Genomic DNA, 13,861 nt, shown 5'->3' with positions numbered 1-13,861 from the left:
TCAATGACTAAGCCTGCAGGAATTTCCACCTTACATATTTAAAGCGCCAGACTCGTTCTGTTCTATTCTAACTTAACATACGTGCCTTCTAAGTCAAGTGTCAATAAATCTAGCTATTAGCCCGAGCAAAGGGAGCGTAACTTCTCAACAGTTCAGATCTTTTAGCGATTTATCTTAAAAATGAATGGTATGAGTGGTTGCTCCAGAAATCCAATTACAAAAGACTCTGAGGAAATACAGGTTTTGCATGCTGTTTTTTCTCTGACTATGTCATATTTTCTTTTCACTAATATCAAGCACAATATCTGTTAATTGCCGTGTAACAGTATTTTTATCAAGATAAGCTTTGTGATATTATATTGTTTCCTTTCTGTCAATAAATCCAATGCAAACACCAAAACAAGCAAAGAACTGATCCTACTAAAATGATTTCCTCTGTGTAGGAGTTTTACTGTGGACCTTGTATCTAAAAGTGACTTTAATGAGCCACTCTGGGTAACATGTTCATACATTATACTAAACACGGGCATTGTAGCTGTTTAAAAGTAATTGTTTCTCCCGTGGTGTGAAGTGAGCAAAATCTTGCAGGCTGGGGGAGAGCTCTTTAACTGCCAGGGCTCACAGACTGTGACATAACATGACAGCAGGTCTCCTTACGTCAAATTTCACCTTACATCACTATAGCACAGATGGTAAAATGCAATCGGACTCCATGTCGCTTCCAACCTAGTTACACTTCAGTTTTGCTTATCCAAGAAGGCTTTGGTATGTGGGCATTTTGATTCATTAAACATTCACAGGCATACTTGGCTTCTCACATTTGTTTATCAATATCAAAATACACTGGGGACATGATGATCCTTAAAAAAACACACACAGCATAAGGAGGTAAGGGTTGCGAAACTAGACCGGAGTGCCTGAGCTGAGCATGCTGTAAGTCAATATTCTGTCACATAAAGAAGACATGTGAGCTATGTGAGGACTAGTGAGTGTGAGAGTGTGTGCCTCCCTGTGGATCATTGAAGACTAACCTGCCCCGAGACTGGGCCTGGACATAGCAGCGTGCTTTCCTGCTCATCTGCCTAATTATAAATGCCACTTGTCTATTTGGCTATGGCTCAACTCCAAGAGTAGAACACACACCAGTCTGCAGCAAACAGAGACTTGGGGTGCTTATTTTGAAGCAAGCCAGACATTTTTTTAGTCACGGGACCCCCTAAAACTCATAGCAAACACCAGGCGGTGTCAAAGGATCCAAGGCCTGGCCAAACAACCTGGTTGGTTGTGGCCACCGCAGCGAGGAGAGAATGTTTCCGACAAGTAAACAGTGGAGCGATATCTGACAGCCGGAGCTGTTAACAACCCCTGATAAGCCCGGCAGAAAAGAGTGAGGTGAAAATAGAGGAGGAAGCACCAGCAGAACAACTGACAAGGAAAATCAGAGATGAGAGCCAGGTTGAGATTAAGTGAAGTGGAGAACACTAGTAAGGAAGGAGGAGGCAGTGTGTACGAAGAAAGCAGAGCGGCAAAAAAGGCAGGGAGGATTTACAAGGGAGGAGAGGGAGGAGGGATGAAAAACAGGAGAAACAGGCATTTTTCAGCCCTACTAGCACTGCACTTTATCGAGGGCTTGCAGTTGAGCTTGTATACTTGGCATTTGTCTGACATTTCCCCTCAGCGCCCCTCCTCTCGCATACAGCTCCTTGGTCTGGGCCTCTCTTCGCATCACTGCCTGCCACTAAAAAGCACCCAGAACCTCTGCTCCAGTCTGCACTTCCCTATACATGGTCACTCCCACTTGCTTTCATCCAGCCACAAGTACAGCATTAACCTGGCTTACTCTGTCTGGAATGATATTTGCATTCTCCTCAGGGGGCTCATCTAATACACCCCAAACTGTTGTGGGAAACAGTATCTGGTGAGTGGACAAACATATGGAAAGAGGAGTTCTGCTGTTGCTCCATGAAGCACTAGAAGGCCCAGAGGCTACAGCAGTGTGCTAGGCAGACAGCACTCCCTACTCATGTAGTGTAATTAAAGAGGAGACCGGGCCGTATTGACTGGAAAACCGCTGCATGCCCTTGAAGAAACATCTGTACTGGAGAAAAACAAGGCAATTATGCAGAGGGGTAGAGGGAGGAGAGCTGAATCTTAAGCAGGAGGGGGAGAGGTAGACACATCAAGCCTTTGCAAAACAAAGACACAGTGAGAAATGTTATCTGTGGATGAGGCCTGGAATTTTAACATCACAGACATGCTCTAGCGTTATTGTATCTTTTAGGAACTCCTCCTTTTTTCCCCACTGAGCAGCTCCCCGAAGCATTTATCTGCAGCCTTGAGACCTCAAGGCCCTCTAGATGAATGCATTCACCCCGACCTCGGCCTGGGCCTCTGAGAGACGTGAGCTGGTTCAAACAATGCCCCCGCTCTGCTTCTCGAGTCTGACGTGTGAGAACAACAGATGGCTTCACTGCAAAACGTTACACAGTAACTACATAACTTGAAGGTCATCGCAGACAATTCGACGTTTCACAATTTGTAAATATAAACGTTTGGGCCATTTTATTAAGTTCTTTATAACAATTTGCATAAAAAAACACAACATTTTTTCAATTCCAATAGCCAATTGTATTTGGAACCTACTGCGGGTCGGAATAAACAGAGGCGATAAACGATAAACACCAAAGTTTTTGCGCTGAGATAAGCGCGGCCACTAGGGACATGACGCAACCTTGACTTCCACTATCTGTTCTGAGGGTCTCCAGAGGTGGAGGATGGTGGTGTTTGAGACTCCCAACTGACCATGGGAAGTATAAACAGGCCCTTAATACAAAAAGAGACCAAGCAACGTTTTTCCCGCCTATTATTTCACACAGATTGGAGGATAAAGAAAATCTAAAGCAAGTTTGCAATGCTGTGTGTTTTTGTATGTAGACTTTTATAAATAGCCTTTTTTCCTCTCTTTTTTTCCAGATAAAGCATTTTGTGTGTTATTCTTAAGCACTGTGTGTTTAGGAATTTACAAAAAAATCAATGGTCCCTTTTGTATTTGAACAATAATGTATGTGACCCTGCCAGCAACGTTTGAGAAATGATTCATGACTCTGAACTCTGCCCTGTCGGAGATGACCAAACATGGACGGCCAAAGGAAACAAAAAGGAGCTCCGCGTCTTTAAAGTAACTGCATGTACAGTGAGGAGGAATATTTTGATGGTTTGTAAGTCAGAAACCAGCAGAAAACTGTCTGTGGCAAACCGAGCAGTGTCTCTCTAAGCTCTCTCTCACTCTGAAAACTGTGGGGAAAAGATATGTAATACAAGCTGCCACACTTGCCTTAATTGCTGCACGAATGACTGAGACAAACTGAACACAAGTGACAAATACACATAAGTAAAAAAATAAATCACGACCCTACTGCAGGGCTGAAGTTAAACTAGGATGACCCTCCCCCAGATTCTTCAATATACCTCTTTTCATAAATTGCAAAAAGTCCCCAAGGCAAATATTTAACTGACATGGTCCAGACAGGTAGACTAGCTCATTTCTTGGCAGAGCTACTTAAACCTCAACTGAGTATCCTTTCTAATACCTGGTGCTCTATATTGCAGCCATCCTTCACTCCACAAATAGCCTGATCTAAAGACAAGGTCTCTATAATGAACAGAGAGGAAATGTTTGCACTGGCCCGTGGACAATCCTGCAGCCTTACGGAAATGAAGGCAAAACACTGCATAGATTCATGGGATTTGTTCCCTGGTGAAGAAATGCACAATTTCAGAATGTTTGTGAGACTGGAAACCACCTACCTAGATCAAAGTCTCATCTGTGTTAACTATACTTGTACAGTAAATACATTTTGTCTGCTTCAGTCATTCTCAACAGACTCTCATGGGGTTAAGTATCAACTAAAATTCAACTCGCTGAATTCAGGTTACCTTTCTGGCACTGCTTGGATGTCCAGCAGCGGTAGTCGTTGTTATCATTGAACGACGTCCTCTGACAAAGTGGGTTATCCTCCATGATGCCTGGACACACATTGTCACACTCCTTCTGCTTCTTATTTCCATTGATGACATTGTTGAACTCAGCATCCATAATAAGAGACCAGTCCACAGAATTTATGTAGCAGAGCTCAGGGTTTTTCTCAATTCGAATGGCCCCCCGGGTGATGTTCCTCAGGTTGTACAGGCCGATGTCCTTCAGGCTGGTCATCTCGTAGATCACCAGAGCATAGTTGTAGAAGAGATTGTGTCCACGGATGACACTCAGGTTGGGGAAGAGCATGCTGAGGCTGTCCAGGCCCGACACTCGAAACAGCAGCAGGTAGTCGGTGATGACGGTTAGCTTGGGGAAACTGAGAGAGCGGAAGGCCTCCTGGTGGATGTGGTTGGTCTTGTCATTGATGAGGAGGATCCGCAGGTATCCCTCCACCACCGTGCAGTTCTCCAGCCGCTTGAGTTCGCTGATCTCATTTCGGATGTCAAAACTCGGGGCACAGACTGGAAGACACAGAGAGACAACACGTGAAGATGTATTTTCATTCCCTCAAAGAACCAAACAGTGGATCCAAAGAAAGCTGGCACAATAGAGTATTACAGATCTGTTTGTGCATCATGGATGTACCGGTGGGTATAACAGCAATGCTACATATAGATTAGCACGTAGATTACTTCTGCCGATAGATTTTAATATAATAATAATCTTCTTGAAGCATATAATCCTGTTAGTCAAGATGGCAAGGCTGGTACTCTGGAAAGATGTCACGTGCACAAATCATTGTGTGTTTCAAATCATTCAAACGTTTCTGTGTTGTGTAAAAGAAGTTAACACTTGTTCTGAGTAATTGTTCTCACAGGCTGGTATTTATACTGTAACAAGAGCGAGATTACCACCAGGGTCAGCTGAGGTGAGCACATTTTTAATAAAGAGGTGCCTGGGGAGATTGTTACTTAGTATCAGGTAGAAGTTCACAAGTTATCATGTTGCTACAGCTTCTGTTTTATCAGATCCAAGCCGAGCACAGCTTTTCTCAGTGAAAAGTTTTTGTCCGTCACCTCACATAACCCCAGTGTTTCAACAAGCCATCCCTCTGTGTTCAGAAAACAACGCTTGAAACCACAGCGCCTGGTGTGTCTTTCCACACCACGCGCATTAACAAAAAAAACCTTACCAACAGAGGCACCGTTTATTATTGATGGCAATCAACTCCCTCTCTCTCTCTCTCTCTAACTGTGCCTATCAATTAGGAATGATGATAGGCATCTAACAGGCCCGAGGAATGATGGTAGACCGTGCTCTCATAACGTTATTATGCTCTAATGCAGTTAGTGGTTGCAGGCATATACTGTCATATACCGCTGGGTTTTTCTGATCCACGTTTAAACTGGACATTATTTAACACAATTAAGGACGTTAAAGTGGGATATTTATCCACTTTAGCAAACCATTTATAAATAGTAAAATGGTCTGTGGCAAGGCAAAGCAACTTATTTATTTTAATTAGAAAATCAATAAACTCTTTCAACTATATGCATTAAACAATTTACTCATCACCTTTACGTAACTAATTTAATCATTTATCTAGTAATTTAAGCAATGTTTAGACTGACTTACTAACCAGCTTTCATGCACCTACAACTGAAATGCAAATATGTTACAGCTAACTAAATAAGTCAGTTTTAGTCCTAGTCTAAATTTTATTTAATTTTTTAAACTGATGCAATAACTCCACATTTTTTCCCCACACGCGTCCAAACAATAAATCAATGTAACATTTAAATAAAAAGTTGAAAAGTTTGTCTGTAAAACCTTTAACTGCCTTTAGTGCATTGTGTTAAATATTTACAAAACAATAAATAATTTAGGCTGATAGATAAATAAATAAATAAATTGACAGATATTGCAGCTAACAGGTTGCATATAATTTTAAACTGCCTCAACGGAGGTTCAACAGGCAGCACAGGAAGTGCTCTGACATATGAGCTCCTTGGCTAAACCTGTTATGTTCTTACAGAGGCTTAGGACACGTAGCAGTGAGCGACACTGTCACAGTGCCTGTCCAACGGCCATGTTTTCAATAAAAACCTTTGGTCCTCGTCAAAACGCTGCTACTACCCACAGATTGTATCTCTAAAATAGGAAAATTGTTGTAGAAATCACAAAAGAAAATGACAAATGAGTTCTCTCCTTGGCATTTATTCAACGGTAGGTCATGTACGCGCTCTAAAAATGTCGCTGTGAGTGAATTAACTCCACTTCTGCAGAGACAAATAAGGCCATGTTCAAACTATTTTGCCTAAAATAGAAGCTGCATTGTTTATGGGGATGAATGGGCTATATTTGCTCCTGTCAGGGTGTTTCACTTCTCCAAATTTAGAACGGAAACGATTACTCCAGTAGAAAATAGTATTTTGCTTTCTCCAATCAACACCAGTGCCCCTGGGCTCCACTTGTGAGTCATTGAGCTGCATGTCTTCTTTGTTTCATTGAGAATTTTCTTCCAGCTTCTCCAGCAGCCAGAGAGAGAGGGAGGAGGGGTGGCGCCACTCAAATACAAAGACTAATTTGTTTGTTAGTAAAGAGAAACTCTAGGGCCCACTTCCTGATGAGGGCATTAATAAAGTCAGGGGGCGTCTAGCCAGAGAATGGAGGAAGAGATACTGTGGTGATGGACAGATAAGGTTTCGGCCAATTATAGCTATCAGAGGCCATTTTACTGGTGTAAAACCACCACAAACTGCTAAATATATTAAATTTATTTCTGGGAATCGTAAATACCAAACATGCCATCATCATTCCTGCAGTTTAATCATCATTTAATTATACTAAAAAAATGGAAAAGAAGGACACAACAATAGAGTGAAGTGAACAAAGAATAAAAAGGAAAATGCCTCTTTGTCATTCCCTTGTTCTGCTCATTAGGCATGTTAAGTACCAGGAATTCCAACCATTTCTTTGGGAAACAATTGAGTAGGATGTTGCCTCAAACTAAAACCTCCATGTTTCCCTGATTCCTGCCAGTCGGTCCATTTGTCGTAAAGACAACGATGCTTAAATAACATTTAAGATTCCAAATCCATTGTTCATCATTTCGTAAAGAAGTAAAAACAGGGAAGAAATGAAAGTGCTGACAATGTGAGAGTGATGTGGATGTTTCGGCGTCAGTGTCCGCACACAGAGAGAAAAGCCTGCGTACATGTGTCCGTTTCTCCCTCCTGGCTCTCTTTGCTCTTCACACTGCTGAGTAAACACATATCTCAACAGTGTAATGGGATCCATCAGCTCATGTTTATGATTGATAAACCTTGCCCTGGCCCTCTGTGCAAATGTCATCACACAAGTACGTACGCGCGCACATCTGTGCACGCACACACACAGACATACACACACACACACACACAGTCATACATGACCACGTGCAAAGCAGTCAGTTAAGCCTGTTACTGTTTGTTTTTTAACTTCACATAAAACCTGATTCATATACAGTAAATGTATGATCTGAGTTGTGGCTGTGAGAAGCATGAATGAAACTGAACCACAAGTTGTTTATCATGTTTAGCTAAATACCACAGACTGAGCATACAGACATGTAAACTCCAAGAAGGTAACTACGAAGATTTCCCTGTTTCGTTTCTGTGACAACATTTTTTCCTATTGTAAAACGTTTGCACAGCATTGAATTAATAATTATGACAATTGTGGATTGATCTTTAATTGCAATATAAAAGAAATGTCACAGCAGAAATGACATCAACTTAAATCAATCAATCAATAATTAATTAAAAATAATTCAATCAATTATTTTTCTACCACTTTATATCATGTTCAGTAAATTTAAGCATGCTATATACTGACGTCTGTAGTATTTCTAAGGCATTACAGTATGCTAGATTTAAATGTTATAGCTGTATTAAATATGTTATGTTCTTTAAAGAAATGTTATTAAATTCAGTTGAACTTTATAAATGAATTTTACATATAGATACAGTTTAAGAGTTTAACTACTCCAACAACTAATCTTGTTTTATTTGTAAAAAGCAGATAAGCAAATTCTATGCAGCAAAGAATTCGCTCTGTGAAGCCGTTCAAAATTTAACATGAGATATACATTTTGAGCAGTAATAGTATCAGAAACCTTTCTCTAAATTCCAGTTTCAGTGAGAGCAGCGAGGGAGCCGCTCACTGCACAGTCATATCCCGTCACACCTGCCACATCAACTGGCCCTAATCCCCAGCATACTGGAAGTCATCTGACCAGCGGTCTGGTGGGCCACTTCCCCTCAGTGGACCTTACTTCAAACACTGTGGCTCAGATATCACCAAAACCCCAAACAGTAACACTACACTCTCCATCATAACAACTCTCACACAAAGACTCCCCCTCTCTCAAAATGAGGGAAGAGGGCAGGAGGCAACACAGGAGGCAACAGGGAGGTCTTATTATTAAAAGCATATTTAAACAGGGACAGTGGACAGTCCTAGTCCTCTCCAGACGAAGCTATACAGTTAAATCTATTTATGTTTAAATAATAATGTTACGTTCAGTGTGTGGTTAATAGTGACACGTTCTCATTAAATGATTTGTTTAATGTTTGAAGCCAACAGCACACTTACAAAATAAAAAGAAGGAAAGTTGATTTAATTATTACTATTACAATTTATAGTGTTGATTCATTTTAATCACAACTTGAATAAACTTTATCTATGTGTGATGCTGCTGTTTTTGAGACATTATTTCCACCAGATTTACATTTTGACCTCTCTGGCTTATGTGTCTATGAATTCAATGTGCAAAAGTTTAGAAAATAAAGTGAATAAACAACGAAAAATCAACTAAACTGAGTAAACTGCATAATTTGTGAGTTTAATTTAAGCTTTTATGGGAAGCTGTAGACAAATTGACCTGCTGCCTTAAACCCAAGCAACAGTAACAAAAATGTTTATGATATTGTGCAAAACACCTCACTAATCTTTGGGTGATGACTTCTCTCTTCAGGACTGATCTGCGTTCAGTTCTTGGATGAACAGCTTTCGACTGATACAGCAAGTGCCATCCATTAAAGGAGCTAGCATTTCCAATCATCTCCCAGATTGTACAATACTCCGTGGGCCATTAAACAGGCAGTCCATGATGATGTATGTGCGCTTGGCCAGAGACTACAATTGAGCAAATCCAATGATGGGCCACTTGAAATAAAGTGTTTAATTAAGCATTGTAAACCTCAGCTGGCAGCCTGGAGGAGCTGCAGGACAGCGTTTGACTGCGCTCCCACAAACTCGCCCAGTGACACACTTCCACAGGGCCGTGCCACTGACTCGGGCTGTCACACTGAGTCCTGCTGCAGTGCACACAAAGAGCTGCACAATAAATTCACTTCCATGCACACACACGCACCACAGGTCTGTGAACACTCGCTGCACTCTCCCAGCAGGGGTGAGACAAACCATTCCTGCATCCAGCAAAGCCAGAAGTGGAAGAAGGTTATGTATGTAGCAGCGAGCCCCCCCCCCCCTCCTCCCGGTCACAAGATGCACTGGGGCACCTTGGAGTAGAGTGACAGCAGTCACGTCTGAGCCACTTGTCCTGTCATGACAAGGAGAGCTGTTCTGCAGCAGGCAGGAAGGGTGCCCGTCAAACACGACGCTCACCGACTTTGATTATTTACGCCACCGTTCAAGTTTTCCGCAGGGACACGTCCGTTCATAAACAACTAAACACAGAACGGGACAGAGGGTGCCTTCACTTACACAGCCCCTGCTGCAATGTTGTGGGCGATATATCTATTTATAACAAATAGCAGCGGTGCCAAGTGATGAAGTTTAGGCGCATCGGCCATACAGGAGACCAACGTGTGAACAGCACAAGCCAATAAAACAGTTCACAAACTCTCTACTCTTCCAATCAACAAAACCAAGTCTGTTTCTCTTGCAAGCATATTTTTACACATTCTATTTCCAAACACCAAAGTCACTATCTTCCTCACGCTCTCCCTCCCTTTTAGAGCCTTGTTTGCTGCATACTTGGAAGCCATGGCATGGAAAGTTTACTGTGGTTAGAGTTAAGAGGGAGCTTAATTACATTTTATTGGTGTGGACAGATTATCAAAATGAACAGAGCAAGGAAAAAAAAAAAAGTTTTCAACCCCTAATGGAGCTCTAGGATATCTGTGATTTTCCACTAAGTGATGGAAGAAGCTAGAAATTGTAACCCTGCGCAGCCCAGAGAAACATCATCCCACGGTGATAAACTGAGGAAACCAATCCGTGTCTTGATATTCACCACAGTCTTTGTCTCCGAACTCTTTGTTTTGGATGGCCTGATGTATTATACACCACAGAGCATCAAGATCTGAGAGCAACCACTTCTTGTCTCCCAGCCCCCCAACTGCACTCCAGCGTCTCACTGAGCTCAGAGGGGTGCAAAGAAAACCCCCCACTCGCACATGGCTGTGGTCGGACCACTGGTCAATGGGACTGAATTCAGTTTTTTCCCCTTCTATTTGAATGCTAATAGAGGCCAGTCTCCGTGTCTCCTTCCCATGTCAAGTTGTCTCCACCATCCTACATAACCTCCCTGGAAATGGGCAACTGGGTTTAACGGAAGTGATGTAAACAGCAGACACACATTTATACACAAACAAAGAGAGCCATGTGAAGCAGACACGCAATCACAATCTCCGGGCAAAGGTGGAAAGAAGCACCTGGAGAGGTGTGGAAATTTACTAGCAGGTAAATAAACAACTTTTGCGACACATTAAAAGACTCTTACTTCAGAGGATTATGACTCAGGTGTAGTGTTCACATGGACACAGTCTAAGAGCCGCGATTAGAAAAAGAAAAGCAACCAGAGAAACAAGGAACTATTTGAATTATAACTTCACTTCACTTCTAGTTATGTAAACCACATTCTTGTTGCTGTTTAAACCAGAAAACCTATCACATGTATTTCTTTTTTTTACTATGTATGGTGAATATTTAGTTCACAGACAAAAGCAGGAATTTGCTAAATCATCTCTATAATCCTGATGGTGTTTAGCCTAAAGTATTTTAAAGACAGATTAGGATTTATCTTTGGCCAACATGGTATTTAGAGGAAAGCCACTGAAAAGCTAAAACATCACCAACAAGCAGTTACAGCAAATAATTCTAATCTAATGGTCTTTGTAACGAGGTGAAACATTTGAGTGAATTCAAATCTAATTAAATGTAGAAAATAAAAAAACAATAATTAGAAAGAAAGTTGTTTCAGTGTTTCTTATAAAATAATATCTACATGTCTGGTGTCTCATCAGTTTTAAGAAGCCTGGATTAGAAATCTCAATTCAATTCTGTTCCTATATTTTAAGATTTACTTTAATTAACACTCCTCAGCTATTAAACCATGTTGTAAAGTGAAAAACGCACCTGGAGAAACATCCGACATATACTTTTATATATATATATATATATATATATATATATATTGAGGGAATTTATAATTCCCTCAATCCGACTGTTTGTTATGATCGTCAACTCGCGTCTATGAATTATGTTTGTGTTTATTTTTGTTTTTCTGTGTCAGCAGAGGTTTATCTGATTTCAGGTCGTTCATGCGCAGCGACGACACGCTACGAAATGCAAAATGGCCACATGGTCGTAGTAACCTTCAGCTCCGGTGCCTGGATGCCAAATGTGAAGATTATGCAGACATGGTCCCGGTCTCTCTGTTTGTCTCCAACTAAACCCTGGTGCTTCGTTAACGGGTTGGTTGGACGTTTCTTATAATAATAATAATAATAATAATAATGATAATAATAATAAAGCAGATTGTGTGTGAACTGCGTTCACCCACTGACGGCGGATGCACCACATGGTCTTCAGCTAATATATGTAACAGGCGCACGTCGGGGAGGTTTTGTGCGCAATAGTCACAGGGAATCACTAACTAAGTCCTGATATAACACACATTTAACCTCATTTTTGGAATCTGCAGTTTTTTTTAGCTGTGCATTTTTACACCAGTCTCCAAATACCGATTTACAAAAGGTTAAACTGGCCTGAAGGATATAATGTATTCACTGCGTTTCTTATTTAACCATTCAATTCTTATTATTATTATATGTATAATAAAAAAAACTTACTCTCTCCATATGTGGACCATATGCAGGTGGTTGAGATAGACAGTATCAGACCCCAAAACAAGGCTGGGCTACCCATCACTGTGTCAGATCTCAAGTTCTTATACATTATCCTCCTCTCAAAAGCCAAAAGTCCGGGACAGAGTTAAATCAAAATAATAAGGTTCTTCACCAGCTCCTTAAGAGAACAGTAAAAAAATAAAAAAGAAATAAATGTGTCTGTAGCTCTCAAAAGGGCTCCTGTGTGGTAGCCTACAAAAATGGTTGCTTGTGGAGCAGAATCTGCTCAAAAATAGAAATAAATGTGTAAAAATCGGTGTAGGAGAAAATCCCTTGGATGAAAACAATACTTAAACAGTCTGTTATTTTTGCCGATCGCTGGATTCTTTGACGTTGGATGGTTTGACACACAAGCCGGTGATTTTACTGGATAAATGATGGTAATCCCCATCTTCAGTCTCCATCTCTTGAAAACAGCAGTGCACGTAGAGTGCGATCAGGCCTGGACTTAACAATAATATATTTAAAAAAAAAAAAAAAGAGAGAGAGAGAGGGAGAGATCGCACTAAATGTTGTTATTGGTTGATTCTACCACCATAATAAATTAACGCCAGTGTGGCTCACAAGAATTCCCCGTGAGGATGACTGTGGATGAGGAGAGGAGGGACCTGAAAACACGTCCAGATCCACAGGGGTGGTGGCTGCGAGCTTGAAAAATGAATGAAAAACCTTTTCTTTTTTTTTTTTTCTTTTTTTTTTTGCTTATGCCATTCAGGCAGCTCAGACCTCTCGATCCCCACCAAAAAGTCCCGGCGGCTCGCAGTGAGTCAAACCGATCTCCCAGCTCCTCGGCTCCGACTTCTCGCTGCCTTCAGTCGTGATTTGCAGCTGAAAGAAAAATACCAGACTTGTGCCACGCAAGAGAATGGGTCTCCAAGCTCTCCAGCTAGACGACCTCGGCTCGAGTGGGAGGGAGAATCTGCCCGAAGAGTTGCCCTTTAAGAGTGCTCCTCGTTTTGCCTTGATCCTCACAAAATGGAGAAAACAGGAGCTCCCGTTGCGCGCACATCCAGAGGCTGAAATCCGACGGTTCCCCCTCGGTTAAAGCAGGCTGTGGCTCTGCGCTCCTCCGTGGATCCTCTGCTGTAAACAAGAGTCGGCTTCTCTCACGCAGAAACACATAGTGCTACGGATAAGGTGGCCGGGAGCAGGGAGGAAAGACCGGACTGGATTCAGCCCAGGGATTCCCGAAGCTCGCTCCAACCAAAGCCAGACGCACATACGCAGCGCGCACCTCCGACTGAGTGTCTGGCAACAAGATGAGGTCTGGAACAAGCTTCCATAGAGTTATTCCGTACAATAGACTCTGTGAAGTATAGGTCACTGCTATGGGACCTGCAGGGGAGGATAACAAAGGAGGAAGGACACTAAATGTTCACTTTATACTGCGTCAAATATTAGTTCCAGTTATTAGACCACAGGCATTTGTTACATTTCAGCGTCAGGGGGAGAAATAAGGGAAGGTTGATCACAAATCTGTTCCCATCTTTTACTCATTTAAGTTACATATTTGAAATCAGAAGACCTCATACTTACAAGCTGATTACCTCATGCCAGTTTCAAGCTGCAATCCGCAACATGAGACGAGCCTTTCTCACATTTACTTATGTGCACTGAACTTATCCAAACACTTAACACACAAGACTTGTTTTATCTTTGTTATTTCTGTATGAAATACCAAAAA

The 13,861-nt window shown here is 41.6% G+C and overlaps 1 protein-coding gene across 1 annotated transcript in view; it reads right to left on the bottom strand.

Moving 5' to 3' along the window:
- The window catches only part of igf1ra (insulin-like growth factor 1a receptor), a 63,204-nt gene extending 49,343 nt beyond the window's left edge, over positions 1 to 13,861 (bottom strand). Inside the window, 2 exon segments of the mRNA XM_026365115.1 lie at positions 3,937 to 4,500; positions 12,121 to 13,861. Coding sequence (XP_026220900.1) covers positions 3,937 to 4,500; positions 12,121 to 12,226 — 670 coding nt within the window. The 5' untranslated portion in view covers positions 12,227 to 13,861.

The sequence above is a fragment of the Anabas testudineus genome, chromosome 6 (assembly GCF_900324465.2).
Source record: "Anabas testudineus chromosome 6, fAnaTes1.2, whole genome shotgun sequence".
In the NCBI taxonomy this organism is placed as follows: Eukaryota; Metazoa; Chordata; class Actinopteri; order Anabantiformes; family Anabantidae; genus Anabas; species Anabas testudineus.
The sequence above is the reverse complement of the archived record's forward strand: the minus strand, read 5'-3'. Positions and strand labels throughout refer to the sequence as shown.